Here is a 20790-nt window from a genome sequence, read left to right on the forward strand (position 1 = left end):
TGTAACTGTGCTCTCAGTATTTGGGAAGCTGAGACAGAAGGATCACAGGTTCACAGCCAGCCTCAACAACTATACAAGGTTCTCAGCAACTTAGCAAGACACCGTTTCCAAATAAAAAATAAAATAAAATAAAATAAAATCTTGCAGCCAGGCGTGGTGGCGCACGCTTGTAATCCCAGCATTCAGGAGGCTGAAACCAGGGGATCACAGTTCTTGGACAGCCTCAGCTACTTAGTGAGGCCCTCCTTAGTGAGGCTGTGTTTCAAAATAAAGAATAAAAATAGGGCAGGGGGTATGGCTCAGAGGTCAAATGCCCCTGGGTTCCATCCCCAGACCCGCAAAATAAATAAATAAATAAATAAATAAATAAATAAATAAATAAATAAAATCTTGCAAAGTTACTTAGACTTTAACCACTTGGGTATTTCACATTTGCATCTTTCTTGGTAGATTCCATTGAATTTTCTGCATAGACGATCATATCATCTGTGAATAAACACAAGTTTACTGTTTTCAAATCTGAATGCCTTTTTTTTACTTCCTTTTGTCCTTCTTTCCTTCTCCTCCTTCCTGTCCTTTTTTCTTTCTTTTTAATTGCCTTCTTACTCTATCTAAAAACTTCCGTGCAATGTGAAATGAGTTAGTGAAAGTGGCCATTCCAATCTTGTTTCTTATCTTAGAGAGAAAGCATGGGTCTTTCACTATTAAATTTATTGTTAGCCACAGGCATTTCACAGAACATCATTTTTTTCTTTTGGTTGAGGAAATTTATTTCTACTCCTAGTTCACAGAGAGGTTTTATCAGAACCAGTGTTGAATTTCTTGTTCAAAACCTTTCTTTTATTAACTGAACTGCTCATATGGGTTTTCACTTTTGGTCTGTTTATGTGGTAAATTACATCAATTAAATTTTATTGTTAAACTCTTCTGGGTTTAATATATTGCCCCCCCCTTTTGTGGTGCTGGAAATTAAATTACCAAAAAAAAAAAAAAAGGCTGAGAGTGTAGTGCAGTGGTAGAGTACCCTTGGGTTCAATGCCCAGTACCACAAAAAGAGAGAATAAAAAGACAAACTACAGAATGACAGAAAATATTTGCAAATAATTTATATGATAAAGATGTTTTTGTATATTGTGTATCCAGATTAATTTAATTAAATTAACCCTGAGCTACACTCCAAACCCCATTTTATTTTTTATTTGAAAACAGAGTCTCGCTAAGTAACTGAGGCTGGCCTTAAACCTTTCTCAGCCTCCCAAGTACTAGGATTACAAGCATGTACTACCATGCCAGGCTATATATTACCATCTTAATACATTGTTGCTTTAGATTGTTGAATTTTTTTCTTTTTCTTTTTATGTTTTTTCTTTCTTTTTTCTTTTTATAATTAAAAATTATTTTTTTGTGGAACATATTGAAAATGACATACATTCACACAGTACTTGGTGCCCTCTCCCACCCACTTCCCCTTCCCTCTCTCAACAATGAGTGTCCAGGTTAAGCATGCTACAATCATACTTTTATACATATTAGGATGTACCTCCTCCATTAATCAACCTCAGCCTTCTTCTTCTACCCTTCCATTCTTTTTCTTGTTTCTTTTCTTTTTTTTTTGGTGATGCTGGAGATGAAACACAGGACCTCGAGTATGCTAAGCTAGTACTCTGCTACTAAGCAGTGGCACCATATCTGTCTTTTCTTGTAATGTCTTCTTCCTCTTTTTCTTCTGTCTTGTTTCCTCCCTTTTTCTTATCTTCCTCCTCCTTGTAGTTGTCATCCTCCTCCTCATTCCTTCCTCCTGCCTCCTATTCTTCAAGTATGCCTGGTATAATAAGTTGGTATAATAATTTCTCTATTTTGAAATATGCTGGAAGCATTTGCTTGGAATTGGTACAGTTGTTTTTTCAGTATTTTGTAGACTTCCCCAGAAGCAATCTCGTCTGAAGCTTTCTTTATGAGATTTTTTTTTCAGTACTAGAGATGGAACCCAGGGGAATTCTACCTCCAAACTATATACCACAGGCCTATTATTTATTTTTTATTTTAAAACAAAGTTTTACTAAGTTGCAGAGGGCCTCACTAAGTGGCTGAGGTTGGCCACGAATTTGTGATCCTCTTGTTTCAGTCTCCCAAGTATTGAGATTACAAGCATGTGTCAAGATGCCTGGCTATAAGAAGTTTTCAAAGAGTTCATTTAAAAAATTAAATTTCAAGCCGGGAGTGGTGGCACACGCTTGTAATCCCCGCACTTGGGAGGCAGAGACAGGAGGATTGTGCAGGTTCAAAGCCATCCTCTCTGGCTTAAGAGACCCTGTTTCCAAATAAAAATATAAAATAGTTCTGGGAGTATAGCCCAGAGGTAGAAGGGTTTCCAGGAACCCCAGTACCACCAAAATAAATAAATAAATAAATAAATAAATAAATAAATAAATAAAATAATTTAATTTCACTAATATATATAGGACTATCCAGTTTATCTAATTTGTGTGTGTGTGTGTGTGTGTGTGTGTGTGTGTGTGTGTGTGTGTACATGAACGCACGCACTCATGTGCTGCGTTCTGAACTCAGGAGCATTCCATCTCTGAGTGACACGCTCAACACTTTTCTTTTTTTCTTTTGAAGCAGGAATGCATTCAGTTGAGTCTAGCCTCAAACCAGCCATCTGCCTAGCTCAGCCTCCCAAGTACTGGGATTACAGATGTGAAGTGATATTATACCACTTCATATATATATATATATATATATATATATATATATATATATATATATATTATGTGTGTGTGTGTGTGTGTGTGTGTGTGTGAAGTATTAAGGATTGAGCCCAGGTTTGCACACATGTTGGGCAAGTGTTCTACCACTGAGCTACCAGCCTAGACCATCACTAATTTTTCAGAAACAGAAGCACAGAGAGCATAAGTAACTTGCCCAAGGCCACATTGTTATTACTTGTAGAAGATTCACTGTACAGGGGCTTATGGTAGGAGGATACTGTATTGGTTTACAGGCAATTTTCACTTCACTAAAGGTTATGGAAAATATTATGTTAGTAGCAAAGTATTGGGAAGCATTCACATCTTCATTTGTTTTTAGTACTGGGAATTGAACCCAGGGGCAATCTACCTCCAAGCTACATCCCCAGCCCTATTTTTTACTCTTTATTTGAAACAGGGTCTCACTAAGTAACTGAGGCTGGTAGCAAACCCTGATCCTCTTTTCTCAGACTCCCAAATGCTGGGATTAGGACCATGCACCACCATGCCAGATTTCGCCTTCACATCTTCATTTTTGTCAACCTGTCAAAAGTCTATGGCTTATGACCAACAGAAGCCATCATAGCTATGACAGTTTTAAACTTCTTTGGAATTGTATGTATGTGTCCTGGAATACGAGAGTTTAAGTGTTAGAAAATATAGAGATAAAAGGGACACATGACTTGAAAGACTAGGACAGGCTTTTTTTTTTGGAGTAAAGCTTGGGAGGGGAACACATCAGAGAAAGAGCCCACAAGAGTCAGAAGAGCCCCTTTCCTTACAAACTAGGGGCTTTTATGGGGCATTAGGAGGGAGGGAGAGCAAAACAGTAATGTATTCCTCCAGTTGGTGGGCTTGATACCAGGCCAGGCCAGGTAAATTTATGGGTTGGGGGTAGGGGGATGGTTAGAGGTGTTTTCCCACTGTTCCTGGAGTCATTTGTTCTCGGCCTCCTCAGGCTAGGCTGCACAGTCAGACCTCAATTGCCCACACTAAGTAGAGGTGTTTAAGATTAAGATTTTTTGAAGGAAAGAAGACATAATAAATTAAAGAAGTGGATCAGTTAGTTGGTCAAGGAGAACCTAGCTGTATACTTAGTATCTTAATGTCATCTACACCAATACTAATAACTAGGACTTGCTGTTATAATAAAGAGACTTTAAAATTTACAAGGAGATGAATTTGTTTTCTGCATTAATTACATCTGTTAGAGCTGGATGTAGTGGTGCACACCTGTAATTCCAGTATTTGGGAGGCTGAGATGGGAAGATTGCAGGTCCTAGGCCAGCATCACTCAGCAATTTAGCTAGACCTTCAGCAACTAAGACTCTGCTTCAAAATAAAAATAAAAAGGCCTGGTGTAGTTTAGAGGTAGAATGCCCTTGGGTTCCATCTGCAGTACAAGAAAAGAGAAAGAAAGAAAGAAAGAAAGAAAGAAAGAAAGAAAGAAAGAAAGAAAGAAAGAGAGAGAGAAAGAAAGAAAGAAAGGATGGATAGAGAAATTTCTTCATCCATCAAAACCAAACAAATTAGACAGTTTCTTGTAATTTGGGTACACTGCCACCAGGTGATGCCTCTGTCATAGTCCCACAAAAATTCATGTCTTACATCTATTTACTTGAGGAACATAAACTAAAAGCCATCAACTTATGAACCAGCCATGCTTTATATAAAATAAATGCTGTAAGCAATGGTGATTATTTGAAGCAAATTTTGATACAAACATATATTTAAACTTTGGTGTATGGCCAATTCATCATTTCATTCCAACATTCATTTCATATACAGAATTTTTTTTGGTGGTACTGGGGTTCCTGGAAGCCCTTCTACCTCCGGGCTACACTCCCAGACCTATTTTATACTTTTAAAAAAAAATTTAGAAACAGGTATCTCTAAAGCCAGCGCGGCTGGCTTTGAACCTGCACGATCCTCCTGTCTCCGCCTCCCTCCCAAGCGCGGGGATTACAAGTGTGCGCCACCACGCCCGGCCATATACAGATTTTGATCTAAATGTTTCTATCTTGTTCTGCATATGAAAAGAGAGACTCCAAGCCCTTCTGCAACTTACATTTCTCCCATTGTTTTAATTGAGCTCGATACCATGTTTTCTATAATATGCTTTGCTGAAATGCCACTATCTTTTCCTTTCTTATAGGCATGTCCTTCTTAGAGGGAACATAATGTTTGTTTAGGTTTCACTTTTAGAAATTTCTACTTTATTTGAAAAGAGCCAATTTCTTTGTTTAGTCTCATATCCTGCATAAGAGAAAGACATCCAAGAGAATACTGTATAAAAGGGCATATGGTGTTATCTTCACATTTATATATAAAGAGGAAAGATTATAATGCAATCTTTTTTGTGGTGCTGAGGATAAAACCCAGGGCCATCTACCTCCAAGCTTCACCCCCAGCCCTATTTTTCATTCTTTATTTGAAACAGGTGTCACTGAGTTGCAGAGGGCCTCACTAAGTAGCTGAGGCTGGCTGGGAACCTGCAATCTTCCTGTCTCAGCCTCCCAAGTACTGGGATTACAAGCATGTGACACCACGCCCGGATTTAATGTAATCCTAAAGAAGACAAAATATTTCTCAAATTCATGCTTTCTAATTGGACATAATAGAGTTAGAATAATTTTGTGATGTTTCATTTACTTTCTTTTGTCCAAGCTAAATTTAAAAAAAAAATTGTGCAGTCTGTACCCTTTATAGCGGTAAAGCACTTATCTGGCATGAGTGAAGCCCTACGTTTAACTGCCAGCACTGCACAAAGGGAAAAATAAAAACTATAATACTGTTATCACATATTAATGATACAAGATATCTAATGTTCACATTTTTCATGATTATCTTTTTTTTTGAAACCAAGGACATTCTATAAAACTCTGAGCTACACCATCAGCCCTATTTTAGTTTTTATTGTGAAACAGGGTCTTGGTAAGTTGCTAAAGCTGTCTTCAGACTGTGATCCTCTTGTCTCTGCCTCCCAAGTACCGGGATTACAGGCATGTGCCACCATGCCTTGTTCCTTTGCCTTATTTGAATAACACCCTGAGTACATTTTATAGCCTCTTGGTCACTTTTTAGGAACAGGGCTTTTAGAAAGAGCCTGTAGATCAAGTTACTAGACAGAGGAGGGCCAAGTGAGTTTCCTGCTCCCTACTTCTTGAATCATTTTACATGCACTTCTCAGAGCCTTTTTGAATTCAGGACTGGTGCTGAGATTGCAGTGAAGAGAACTCCACATCTCACTCTACTTGCAGCTGCAAAAATAGTTTAGTATGGGATAAATAAATATGCTTTTTAGAGGTTTCTGATGTATGACTTAATGATCTTCGACATTTCATTGTTCCTCTTTTTTAACCTTTGAATTTCTTTGAATTTTTTCAGTTTGTACATTGCTGGGGATGGAACCCAGGGTCTCATACATTCCAGGCAAGTTCTTTACCACTGAAATACACCCCTAGTTTTTTTTTCTCCTGGATTAAGTGATTGATTGATAGACTTATACTGAGGATTGAACCCAGGGACCTTCTGCCTCTAAGCTACACCCACAGTCCTATTTTTTTTTCAGTTTAAACAGGGCCTCACTAAGTTTTGGAGGGCCTCACTAAGTTGCTGAGGCTACCTGGTAATCGGCAATCCTCCTGTCTCAACCTCGCAAGGACTGGCATTACAGGCATGAACCACTAAGTCTGGCTTTTCTCTTAATTTAGAATTTAACTGAGCTGAAGTTTTTGGGAAATAGACCAGAGATTCCCATAGCAGGGAGAAAGATCAGGATTTTAAAAAATCATATTTTACTTTGAGCTATTAGTTTGTTGCCTTGTTTTAGATCCTAAATGAAAACATATCTTATGCTTGCTTAATTTACAGACTGGTAGCAACATCCTATATTTCATCTAGCTAATCTTGTTCTTTAATTTATTTATATATTTTTGTGGTGCTGGGTATTGAATCCAAGTGCATTCTACCTCCTAGCTACATTCCAAGACTATTTTATTTTTATTTTTTTGAAACAGGGTCTCAATAGATTGATAAGAGTTTCACTACTTCTGAGGCTGTCCTCAAACCTGTGATCCTCCTGTCTCAGCTCCTAAGTGCTGGGATCACAGGTGTGTGTCCCCACACCGGGCTATTTTCTTTCTTTAATTTAGTTGTGCATAATCTGTTTCACTTGAGAAGTATCCTGATTCTCAGGACATCTTTTTCACAGAATTTAATACATTGTTTTAAATACTTATAAAAATTCTCATTGGCTAATAGTTATTTTATTTGTTTACTTATTTTTGCAGTTTGAGGATTAAATTCAAGACATTGAACATACTAGAATATCCATCTATCAATGAGCTACATCCCCAGTCCCTGAGTAATTATTAAAATATTTTCTTTTCTTAACTTTTTTCTAAGTAAGGAATTTAATTTCCCTTCTTAATTCTGGAAGCTGTCAATCAATACTTGATTTGAAACATAAGGGATGTGAGATATAAGGGAAAACATTTCTTTCTGAAACCAGTGGGTTCTTTCTTTTTTGTGGTACTGGGAATTGATTCTAAGGGCATTCTAATTCTGAGATATAACTCTATCTTATTTTTTATTTTGAAATACAGTCTCAACTGAGTGTGGTGGCAAACACTTGTAAGCTTTGTTTTTGGGAGGTTGAGACAGGAGGATTAAAATTTTGTGGCCAGACTTAACAATTTAGTGAAATCCTCAACAACTTAGTTAAGACCTTGTTTCAAAATAAAAACTAAAATAGGACTGGAGGTGTAGCTTGGAGGTAGAATGCATCTGGGTTCATTCCCCAGTAAATACGCGCACGTGCGTGTGCGCACGCAAACACACACACACACACACACACACACACACACACACACTAATTATAACAGAGTCTTTCTAATTTGCCAAGACTGGTCTCAAACCTACAATCTTCCTATATCAGCTGTCCAAGTACTGGGATTACAGGAGTGTGCCACTGTGGCTCACCATGGCTAACCACTGTTTTTTTGTTTTTTGTTTTTGGGGTGTGTGTGTGTGTGTGTGTGTGTGTGTGTGTGTGTGTTACTGGGGATGGAATCCAGAGGCCTTCTACCTCCAAGCCACACTCCCAGTCTTATTTTATTTTGTGTTTAGAAAGAGAGTCTCACTAAGTTGCTGAGATCCTCACTAAATTGCTGAGGCTGACATTGAACCTGCTATCCTCCTGTCTCAACCTGCCAAGTACTGGGATTATATGCATGCCTCAGCAGTAAGTTTTAATAACCTATTTTTGCTTGCTATATAGATTCCCATTCTCAGTTTAGTTCCATCTATGGTTCAAACCTATTGGGAATGTAATTTCTCACAACATAATCATTTTAATTAATCAGTATGGCCACAAAGCAATTTACATTAGTTGCAATTCTTTTCTGTATTGTTTCTCAAAGTGTAGCCTATGACAAACAAACTTTGACACAGCAGAGATGTCACTAAAAACATTAGATTGTTGACACATTGTTCAAATTCAAAAATATGTAAGAGATGCATATGATATTCAAATTAATGATAACCAAATATGCCCAAAGATTCTGATAGTTTTGTTTTGTTTTGTATCTTTTCTGAATGTTAGTGAAAATTATTTATGTATTTATTCATTTATTTATTTTTGGTGCTGGGGATTGAATTCAGGGTTATTCTACCTTTGAGCTATGTCCCCAGTCCTTTTCATTTTTTATTTGGAAACAGGGTCTTATTAAGATGTTGAGGCTGTTATCGAACCTGTATCTTCCTGTTTAGGTCTCACAAGTATTGGGACTATTGGCAAAGTTCACCATCACTGGTTTAGTGGAAAAGATTTGAATGATTCCCTGGCAGTGAAGCTGGCAGTAGGTAGAAGACTAGAAGTTAGAAGGGTTGGGTGATAAGTCTTACTTGGTAGTCTGGAGTCAAATTCTGGAGGCCTCCAATGCCTGATAAAGGGGTTTTAACTTCTCTTTGTTTTCTGTATTAGAAACATCTTCAGGTTCTAAGAAGAAACTTCCTAAAACTCAAGGTTGACTTGCTTCATACCTATAGCATTAAATCTTCAGAATTTCATTTAAACCCTAACCTGTATTTCAAAAATAACCTTTACGATTGTTTGATGATCAAAGTGTTTTCCATCATCCAATACTGACATGATGAGAAGAAACTGGAGATATTCTGGAGATTTTGGCACAACTTCAAAGAGTGATAGAACAGAATGTGGAGATCTCTTCCAAGTTTTCGAAGGCAGCCGCTTGGCTGAGATACACTGTAACGAGAGGCTTCCTTTAAAACATATAAAGTATGTTTCCTACTTTGGAATTCTCAGTGATAGCAAAAAGCCCTGTATGCCTAAAGCTCAGTATCACACGAATTTCCTTCCCTAATGACTCCCCCAGCTTTTCTCTGAGTGAGCAGGTCTGTGATTCCCGAGCCATTCTCAGGAAGCTGCCTCAAAGTCCTTCGAAAAGCAGTTCGTATATATTCGGAAACGAGCTCCTTTCATTCCTATCATCTCATATATTTCTTTTCGTTTTGCAGAAAGAAAAAGGAGAAGAAACTTAAAGACCTGGGACCTCTCGCTTAAACGACCTACAGTTAACGTGCTGTCGCTTCTCAAGATTTTGGTACCCAGAGCGACGGAACCGGATTTTAGCATCCTTCCTCTGATTCTGCATTTCTCAAAGAGAGCGGTCTATACTTTCGAACAGCATCTCTGCTCAACAACACCTCCTCGCAGCCCGCCCCCTGGTTCCTTCCCACTCTCTACCTCGCCGCCCCCCCCCCAGCCTGCGCATGCGTCCTAAAAACCCCCTACACTCGCGGCACGGGCTCAGAGTATTGTCGGGGGCTATTCTCTCTCCCAGGAACATGGCGGCGAGTCAGGGAGGTGGTGGGAACAGTGGGGGCGGCGGCGGCAGTGGAGGTGGAAGTGGCGGCGGCATTGGCGCGGCCGGAGGAGGTAGCGTCGGGGCGGGAGGTGGTGGCGGCGTCGGAACCCTGGCGGTGCCCATCCCGGTACCGACTCTTTTCGGCCAGCCGTTCCTCAATGGGCCGCAGTGGAACCCCGGGAGCCTGCAGCCTCAGCACACCGCAAGAAGCCTGGACCGGGCCTTGGAGGAGGCGAGCACCTCTGGTATTCTGAGCCTTAGTGGCAGGAAACTCCGCGAGTTCCCGGGCTGCGGTTACGACCTGACCGACACCACCCAAGCAGGTGACAGGCCGTGGGGAAGGGACGCGGAGCCGGAGGTGGGGGCCGTGGGTGGCTGCGTGGCTGCAATGGGACTAACAAAGTCCCAGCCGTCTGTTCTCCTGGACGTGCAGGGTAGAGCAGGGGACGAGGGGTGCTTCGGGGAGGATGCTGATTGAAGGATGTGTATGCAAACTGGGTGGGATGTTAGGGGTGAAAGAGCATTATTGTTCAAGCGAGTTTCTCCAGCTCTGGTGGGTGGGAGGTATTGACACCTTCCTGGGGCACTTCTTTGAACTCTCCTGGATCTTCCCTTCCCTTCTGAGAATGGGGGTGGGGAACAGACAATGCATAAAATAATAATTTCTACATATTCCTTAAAGGCATGCGTGCTTGAGAGAATGGCAGAGCCCTTGGCAGAGTAAGGCAACAGCATTGCCTCGGTTTGTCTGTGTTCTTGTTTTGTGTGTGGTTTAATCGTCCTAGGATATTCTTGGCTCCTTTCTTGTAGCATATGCCTTTAAAGACATTCATTTGCCCGATGTGGAGAAGGTAGTGGTGGTTAAATTAGTATTTGCTGCAGTAGCAAATTAAGTCATCAATCACTAACGTGTCTGCTTACTGGGGGGAAGATAATCCTCGTTTTGGGTTATGTTAGAGTCTTTCTTTTTTATAGAAGGAGCCAAAAATTTTAAGGGCATTTTTGAGGAAGAAAATAATTCCATTCTTCATGGAATTGTGGATTCGTGGTTTATCATTTTAGGAGGGATATTGGCTATTGTAATGTTCTTCGTATACTCTCTGTTAGTCTTTGTTGTGGCTGGCATTTTTTGTTATGAACACACACTTTTTCCTCTGTCTTCTACACTAGTGCTGCTTATTTTAGCCATGTTTCAGTATAATGAAAGGGTGCTTTGCTTTTTGTAATCTTTAAATTTGCTATTTATGTCTCTGTCTCATCTACTTTGCTTAAATAAATCACGAACAAATTTATTTTAATAGATGTAGTGATTTCGAAACAATATAGTAAGTAAAGTCAGCCATAGTAAAAGTGGTACAATATCTTATTTTCAAAACAAGGCTCTTGCAGTGTAAATAGATAGTTTTTAGATATTAAATCAAGGTACTGAAGGAGAACGTGGAGAGGAGGAAAACCTAAAATCGCAGCGTTCCACCCAGGGAATCTTGTAGGCATTCTCCTAAGAACTATGAATATATGATTGATACCTGATTTTGTATTTTGGAAAACATGTGTGAGTATTTACTCCATCACCCTGGACAGATTTCCTAAACAATATGCTCACATATTCATGCCTATACTGGCAAGATATTAGCTGATGTGTTTATTCCAAAGCTTAAAGAAAAATGGCTTCAGAGTGCATCATGAGAGAGAGAGAGAGAGAGAGAGAGAGAGAGAGAGAGAGAGAGAGAGAGAGAGAGAGAATGAGAATGCTTATTGTTCTTTATAACCCATAAAGGATACTTCTATCTCTAGGACAAAGTTTAAGCATCCCAACTACTGTAGCATACAGAGCTTTCAGTATGGGCTCAGATATATATTTGCAACAATTATCACCACTGACACTCCTACCTAGAACCCTCCCTTCCAAATATGTGAACTCCCTATAACCAGGTTTTGTTACATTTCAGCCTCAATTTTTACAAGATTATATGCTTACTCTGCGTTTCCTATTTTCCTCTACCTATTTAATTTTTTCCCAGCCCAGCTTTTCCAAGAAGCTATTCCCACTCCCTTAGTTCACAGTGTTCTCCTGCTTCCATGAATCCCCATGGTACTTATTGTCTTTATCACTTACTTGATGGTACTGGCTTTCTTTTCTTTTTTTGTGGTACTGGGGATGGAACCCAGGGGCTTTCTATCCCTGGACTACACTCCCAGACCTATTTTATACTTCATTTGGAAACAGTGTCTCACTAAGTTGCCGAGAGCCTCACTAAGTAGCTGAGGCTGGCTTTGAACCTGCGCGATCCTCCTGTCTCAGCCTCCCAAGCGCGCGGATTACAAGCGTGTGCCACCATGCCTGGCCCCTTTATTTTCTTTTTAAGCTCATTCCTTGCTATTCCTAAGAAGCCAGAGTTCCTTAAAGACAGGAAATTGGCTGTATACTTGTTTATTTTTCTCCTTTTATATTCCTTTTATTGTATTTGATACTTCCCATAAATATATCATCTTGTTCAGTTATAACCTTTGACTTTAAGCCTTTTCTTAGTTTTCTGAGGCAAGCTTTAGCATAATTCAGAACAACATTTATTCTTTATAAATCTAAATCTTGATTTATGATAATTTTTGGCAGTACTAAGGATGGAACACAGGGCCTCCTGCTACCATTATGCCATACCCTGACCCCCATTATATCCATTTCAGGGGAGAGTACTGGGAATTGAACCTAGAACATTCTACCTCTGCTCTACACCCCTAGCACTTTTTTTTGAAGCAGAGTCTCAGTAAGTTTCTGCACACTGGCCTCCAACCAGAGATCCTCCTGCCCCAGCCTCCCAGTACTGAAATTATTGGGCACGTTTGTACATAGTAAAATCTCTGCTGAAAATAGTTGTGTTTGGCCGTATTGTTCCACTGCACTTAAGATATATTCTCAGTGGGATGTTTTAGAACTAAACTGATTAAACTACCATACAATGGCTCATTGTATTGGGAAGAGACTGGAGGAAGGGGAAATAGCTAAGAACCTATCTTGCTAATTAATCTAGATGAACCAGTAGTAAGAAAATTGGCTGAAACAATACTGAATAAGGGGAAGTTGATACATTTCAAAAGAAGTGGGAAGGGTTTTTTCCATATTATTTTGCTATTATGTACATATTCATAAAATGAAGTAGACTGATGCTTCCCCACCCTGGCTACACATTAACACCACAAGAGTGTTTTCTTTTTTCAACCTATGCCTGGGATTCACCCCAGACCAATTACATCAGTCTCAGAGGTCAAGAGATATTTTCTTTTTTTAAGAAAAAAATCATCCTAGGTAATTCTCCTCAGCAGTTAGGGTCGAGGAAACCCCCAAATAGCGAATTTTAAAGTACTTAATAAATATTTGTTGTTTGCATGAATGAAAACACAAAATTGTGATTAACCGAAAGCCACTTGTCCAAAGGGTCAAAACGCAGACTAGGAATTAAGTGTTCACTTCTAGTGCAGTTATCTTTTCAATAGACCTGTGAAGGTGAGATTCATTTTTTTCATCATATAGTCTCTATCACATTATACTGTGAATAAAAACTTACAAGGCACCTAGAGTTTTAAGTTTTTATGCATGTCCTTGGCTGAGAAATTTGCGTTAAGAAAATAAAGCTCCCTAAATATGTAGCCACAGAATCTTGTTTTCTCTGTTAACAAGCTTTGCTGTGAAAGAATAGGGGTAGAAGGCAGCTATTGGCAATGTTTACATTGGAGTCTTTTTACCTCTGCCTTTGCATTTCTCCTGGTTGTTCTGAGCTTGTTTCCTCCCTCCAGTTCCCATCACTGCTGCCCTCCTGGGTTCTCTCTGCAGCAATACTTCTCTCAGCTGGAACGGAGGAGCACTGGGCTAATGACAATGGGTACCCAGCCAGATTATCATTTGAAAGACAAAGTTTGCTAATTTGTTTGAAACCCATTGGTGGTTTGTAATCCTGATTTTTTGTATACATCTGCCTTCCAGATATTCCTTAATTAAAATTCTCACCCATTGCCAGGCGTGGTGGCGCACGCTTGTAATCCCCACAATTGGGAGGCGGAGACAGGAAGATCGCGCAGGTTTGAAAGCGACCCTGTTTCCAAATAAAAAAATATAAAAAGAAATAGGTCTGGGAGTGTAACCCGGAGGTAGAAGGGTTTCCAGGAATCCTAGTACCACCAAAAAAAAAAATTCTCACCCACAGAAAAGCACACAACAGGGACAAAAGTTAGTAAGCTATTTTAGGAAAGAGCTGATTCTTGATGTAGTTTCTTGTCTGAGATAAATCTGTAGCAAGACTTGGCATGACGAAGAATGAGACCTTTTTGAATACTATAATAATTTGTTGTCTTGAAAATGAATTTAACATCCAAGCATAGTGGGGCTCACACCTGTGATCCTGGGAGGCTGAGACAGGAGAACCACAGGTTCAAGGACAACCTCAGACATGTAATCACACTCTTAGCAACTAGTGAGACTCTCTTTCAAAAATAAAAAAAAGATTAAATAGGGTTGAGGTATAACTCAGTGGTAGAGTGTCCCCATCAATTCCCAATACCAGAAACAAACAAAAAATTAAAAAAGGGATAGAGTGTAGCTCAGAGGTAGAATGCCCTGGATCCAATCCCAAGTACTTTACACACCACACACACACACACACACACACACACACACACACACATATATATCATCATCATCATCATCATCATCATCATCATCATCATTATTTAACTGTTACCCAAACAAATCCTGAAACTTGCCATGGCTGACTCTGTTACCATTACTACAAATCAGTGGATCTATTTCAGCCTACTGTGGCTTTGTACTTGCCCCCTCTGCTTTTTTACTCAGTACTCACCTCACCCCATGCTGGGGAAGGAATCCAGGGCCTTACTTGGCTATTGCTGTACCACTGAGCTAGATTCCCAGCCCATACAGTGCCTGTTTATGCCCATAAGCAATAGGTCTGTGAAACAGATTTAGAAATTCTTACATATGGCAGATTGTGCTGTGTCCTGGATAATCATATGTTTTCCTGTAAGCCAGGAATCAGCTTCAGTATTTCCTACATATGCTGGTTCACCTCTTCAACTGTAGGACCTGGTGCATTGTATCAGGTGGTAAAACGGAGCCAGGTCCACACGGCATCTGATTTGCTTGCACAGATGAAGGGCTTCTCTGTATTTGTGTGAAGAGTTTGCGATCATGTGACCAAATTCAAACATCTGCTTTGCTTTGTGTAATGACTGTCTTCCTGAAAAATTGAAGGTGAAACCCATTTCTGACAGTTGACTCATATTTTAGTAGCTGTAGATTAAATCTGAGCTGTTGAACCTCGTAAGGATTGATTCAGGGATGAATTCTATAGCATCATATGTTGTCCCTTCAATATTTTTTTTTGTAAATTCAGTTTAAAATGAAATGTTAGCTTCAATTGGAGGGTATATTCATCATTCAAATAATACCATTTATGTAGATCTTTATAAATTTCTAAGTACTTTCATATATATATATTATTCTATTGTATCCTAATAAATAGCACTGTGAGCTTGGCAGAGAACATAGTAATTACTCCTTGTGGTTGCCAGAGGTTAAGTGATTTGCTGGCGCAGAAATGGAGAGAGTGTGGGTTACAGCCTAGGTTTTCTAGTTCTAGAACTGTCTCTGTGTCGTTTCCACTATAAGAGTTCTCTTTATAACAAAGCTATTATTAATAAAGTCAATGTTGTGCCAATAATTATTTATTCTTTGTTATGTATGTGTGATGTTGGGCATTAAACCGAGGGGCATTCTGTTTCTTAGCCACACCCCCAACCTTATTTTCATTTGGAAACAGGGTCTCACTAAGTTGCCGAGAGCCTGAGTGGCTGAGACTCTTTAAACCTGTGATCCTCCTGTCTCAGCTTCACAAATATGGGATTATAGGTATGTGCCAACACACTGGGTTTAAGTTATTCTGAAAAGTAAATTTAACTTCATGGATTATATAGTAATTACTGTTTGTTTTGTGTCCTCTGTTGTTTTATTTGCATAGCTTTTCATGATTTTGTCTGATGAATAGATTGATTAAACAAGCATTTATTGAACCCTAATTTTAGAAACATAATTCTGGACAATAGAAAGGAAGAAACATGCTGGGTATGGGGGCGCACACCTTCAGTCCTAGTATTTGGAAAGCTGAGATAGCGGGGTTGAAAGATGGAATACAGCCTCCCCAATGAAGTGATACTCCCGGCAACTTAGTGAGACCCTGTTTTAAATCAAAAAACGAAAAGGAAAAGGTTATAAATCAGAAGGAGAATTTCCCTGGTGTAAATCACCAGTGCACCCCCCAAATGAAAGAAATATCATTCTTTGAAAGGTTAATAAAAATTACGTTATAATATATAACAATATTCAAAATAATATACTTCTAAGAACTGTACAAACAAATTATTTGAATTGTGGCATAGGCTTAATTTGGTTTGGGGGTTAAATTAGTTTGGGAAAGCTTCTGGAAAAGTTAGATTAGGAGCTAAGGAAGTAGTTCATAGTGGAATGCTTATCTAGCATGTGCAAGGGCCTGCATTTGATCCCGAGCAGCACCCCCCCCCCCCAGAGGTTTGGTTACCTATTTGCAACATGACAGGTATAAAAAAGGAAATGGCTGATTTGGATATTTTACAATTGAGGTTAGTGAAATAATTGCTTAAAGTTTAAAATTAAATATATCTTTCTTTGTGGTACTTGAGATTGAATCCTTGTGCTCTATTCCCAACCTTTTAAAAAAAAACACATTAATTTCTTTTTGAGCACTGGGGATTTATCCCAGGGACATTCTACCTCCCAGTTCCACCCCCAGCCCTATTTTATTTTTATTTTGAGACAGGGTCTCTCTAGGTTGCTGAGAGTCTCACTACTTGCTGAAGCTGGCCTTGAACCCGCATTTCTCCTGTCTCACTCCCCAAATACTGGGATTACAGGCATGTACCACCACAACCGGCTAATATTAATTTTGATATAGAGGTTGGTTTGGAACTTTTGATCCTACTTTAGCCTCAGTGTCTCTCAGATTCTAGATGTGTACCATCACACCTTGCTAAAATTTAATATTTTGATTTAGATGATTTGTAATACAAACTCTGAAGCATTCATTTGGTATCAAAAGCATAAAAATGAACAAGATCCGGAACTTCACTGACAACATGAGAGGTGATGTTGGGAACACTTCACAAATACTATAAACTTATAGCATAATGATTTACAGGGGGATGGCAATTTTTTAAGTTTTAAAACACATAGTAAGACTTAAAAAGGGATATTATCATCCCAGCACAGCCCAGGAGACCACTATGAGTGATTTTTAAAATGTGTGGTTCTCACACTCATTCTTTTGGAAGGGGAAATCTTTCAGTTTTCTTTTTTTCCACACAGTTCGGGTGTATTCATGCACTTCTTGAAGTATTATAATACTCTTAAAATCAGTTCTCTGAACAGTTTCAGAAAGTTGTCTGCTGCTTTTTTTATAGGAAAAAATACCTTACACTCCAGGGAACCATTTGATATACTAAAAGAAAACTGTATGAGGCAGTTTTATAACAGTTAAGTTTATGTTTAGTCTCACTTTCAACTAGTGTCCTTTTTTTTTTTTTGGTGTTTAGGATTAAACCCAGATGCTACATATGAGCTCTACCATTGAACTGCACCCCCATCCCCAAACTTTAACTTATAGTGTTCATATTTATTCTGTTTCAAATAAAGTTCATAGCATTCTATTTACATAATACCAGTCAATGGAATATAATAAATGATTCAAGAGTGGATATTTTCTAATGTATTTTTTTTGTGATACTAGGGGTGGAACCCAGGGGCTTTTCTACCTCCAGGCTATACCCTCAGATCTATTTTATATTTTATTTGGAAACAGGGTCTCACTAAGTTGCTGAGAGCCTCACTAAGTAGCTGAGGCTGGCTTCAAACCTGTGCATCTGTGCGATCTACCTGTCTCAGCCTCACAAGCGTGGGGATTACAAGCATGCGCCACCATGCCCGGCTTAATGTATTTTTTAATACCAGGCTATTGTATAGTACTAAAGATTGAACTCGGGGACAGTCTATCTGCTACTTCCACCATCCCTGTTTTTAAATTTTAAAACAGGATTTTGCTAAATTACTGCACACTGGCATTGAATCTGTGATCCTCCTGTCTCAGCCTCCTTAAGTATTGGGATTACAGGCATGCACTGTCACGTCCTGCTAATATCAATTTTTTTGTGGTACTGAGGGTGGAACCCAGAGGCTTTATACCTTCTAGCTATACTCCCAGACCTATTTTATATTTTATTTGGAAACAGGGTCTCTCTAAGTTGCTGAAAACCTCACTAAGTAGCTGAGGCTGGCTTTTAACCTGTCTCGGCCTCCCCAGCACTGGGATTACAATTTTTTAAAGGAAAATTTTTTCAAATAAGAAAGCAAGTTCTTTCCTGTTCGTGGACACTTTTGATTCTATGTACTGTTTTATAATTTGTAACAAAATTGTTGTTGAATTTATTCTTATATTATTTTGGGGGTACTGGGGATTGAAACTAGATACATTCTGCCTCGAAGCTACCCTCAGCCCTTTTTATTTTTTGTGTGTTGAAACAGGGCCTCGCTAAGTTACTGAGGCTGATCTTGAACCTGTGATCCTCCTGTCTCAGCCTTCCAAATACTGAGATTACTAGCGTGTTCCACCATGCTCAGCTTATTTTTGTTTACTGCAATTCTTTCAGTACAATACTGGGGACTTGGGTTGTCAAGAGAAGTAAAATAATTGTGGCACAAACCTTTTATTTGAACTCCATGGAGTCTATGCAATTTTAAAACATATGTGAATTTGGATTTCACTCAAAAATGGTTATGTTGATGATTATGTTCCTACAAGACTCTAGTATGTGTAGCCTAGAATTTTTCCCATCTTAAAAAATATAATATGTAAATCCTTAGTATCTGAGCTAGTTGGTTGGGAATGTCCGTGTCAGTGTAAAATCAGTTACATTTAAATATATTTTTGAATTAAAAATAGTAAATCAAACATAGATAACAGTGTCTTTAAAGACTACATATGAATAAACTTGTCTTATTAATTTTATATAAAGATTGTAAAGTTGCCACTTTGAAGTATTTTGATATTATGCTGGTATAAAAATTTCACATGCCTATATATAGGCTAGATAGCAGTTCCCAATGGGAGGGGTGATTTGCTCTCAGAGTATACTTTTAAGTGTCTGGAAATATGTTTGTGTGTGGTCCTGGCAATTGAACCCTGGGGCATTCTACCTCGGAGCTACATCCCAGCACTTGTGTTTTGTTTTGAAACAGGGTTTTCTTAGGTTGCTGAGAGTCTCACTGCATTATTTAGGCTGTCATCAAACCTGTGATCCTCCTGTCTCAGCCTTCAAAGTACTGGGATTACAGGTATGCTTCCACCACCCACTGCTTGGAAACATTATTGATTGTCATAGTTTAGGGGGTCTGCTACTGATATGTGAATAGACGTGAGCATTCTTCAATGAAATGCACAGTGACCTACCAAAGAGATTTTTTTCTGGTTCAAAATTTCAATGTTGCCAAGATTGAGAAAATCTGAGTTAGAGTAAGATAAATGTAATAATTGAAAAAAATGCAAGGAGTGTTAACAAAATAACAAGCTATTTCAATCTCCAGTACCACACACACACACACACACACACACACACACACACACACACACACGACAGGGAATAAGAAGAAGCAGGAAGAGGAGTAGGAGAAGAAGGACTGGCTTTGAAGAAAGAGACACCAGTTTTGATAGTTATACATAGAGGGAGAAAACTACATAAATATTGATATCCCAGAGCCTCCTCAATCTCAATATATGAAATAATCAACTCTCATTATTGACCCTAGGCCCTCTCCTTTCCTATAATAGATACTTCAGAGTTATTCCTGACTCTTCCCTTTCCCTCCACTGTCATATCTAGTTAGGAACCAAGGCCTGTTGGTCAGAGATCTCAGAATAGCTTGCAGATCTGTTTCCTTCCTGTCTATTCTCAGTACCACTGTTGTTGTTCTGAATCTCTTCTCTTCCTTACCTATAACTGGAGCTGCCAATAGTTTTCTACAGTTTCTCATCTCTCTGCCTCAAGGTTTCCTGGATTTCAGATAGTACCCCAACTAGCTAGATCATGTTCTCCGAAATGCAAATCTGTCCTTTGTTTCTGAAACATCCTTGGGTCAGTAGCCAGTTCCCTAGCAGTACATCTAAAAAGCCTATTTCCTCATTTTGAGTTTTAAAAATTTGAAGCCAGGTGTGGTGGTGCATGCCTGTAATCACAGAACTTGGGAGGCCGAGGCAGGAGGATCACGGGTTGGGTTTGCAGCCAGACTCAGCAAATTAGTGAGGCCCTCTACAGCTTATTGTTACCCTGTTTTATTTATTTATTTATTTTATTTATTTATTTTTTTGGTGGTACTGGGGTTCCTGGAAGCCCTTCTACCTCCGGGCTACACTCCCAGGCCTATTTTATATTTTTGAAACAGGGTCTCTTACGCCAGCGTGGCTGGCTTCGAATCTGCGTGATCCTCCTGTTTCAGCCTCCCAAGCGCGGGGATTACAAGCGTGCGCCACCACGCCCGGCTGTTACCCTGTTTTAAAATAAAACGTAAAAATAGAGCTGGGGCTGTAGTTCAGAGGTAGAATGGCACTCAATAACACACACACACACACACACACACACACACGCACATATAAATTTCAGAATGCAAGAAAAGCTAGCATACATTACTAGCTTTAGTTAACAGTGGTAATTTAAATATTTAAAAATATTGCTACTCAATATTAAGCTGTAATTCATTCTTTTGAGTGACTGCATTATCTATTATTATCTTTTCATTGTGAGATGGCAATGTGTATTTTCCTCTTTTCTGTGTGTATGTTTGTGGTACTGATTGAACCCAGAGTCATTCTACCTCCAAGCTACACCCCCAGACCTCTTTTATTTTATTTTGAAACAGAGTCTCTAAGTTGCTGAGGCTGGCTTCAAACCTGCAATCCTCCTGTCTCAGCCTCCCAAGTACTGGGAATACAGGCATATGCCGCTATGTCCGACTTTATAAAAATTATCATACACGACTCTTGTGCAATTAAAAAAAATGT

General features: G+C 39.1%; 1 protein-coding gene across 6 annotated transcripts in view; it reads left to right on the top strand.

Moving 5' to 3' along the window:
- Positions 1-9545: 9545 nt before the first annotated feature.
- Positions 9546-20790, top strand: part of LRCH2 (leucine rich repeats and calponin homology domain containing 2) — a gene marked incomplete at both ends in the record, with an annotated part of 116130 nt that continues 104885 nt past the window's right edge. For 5 of the 6 annotated variants that reach the window (XM_080718319.1, XM_080718318.1, XM_080718320.1 and 2 more), the window contains one exon: positions 9621-9963. In XM_080718319.1, coding sequence (XP_080574445.1) covers positions 9621-9963 — 343 coding nt within the window. Of the gene's footprint in view, positions 9964-20790 lie in introns of all 6 variants that reach the window. The other variant, XM_080718317.1, reaches the window with a different exon arrangement.

This window comes from Muscardinus avellanarius (assembly GCF_963383645.1).
Source record: "Muscardinus avellanarius genome assembly, chromosome: X".
In the NCBI taxonomy this organism is placed as follows: Eukaryota; Metazoa; Chordata; class Mammalia; order Rodentia; family Gliridae; genus Muscardinus; species Muscardinus avellanarius.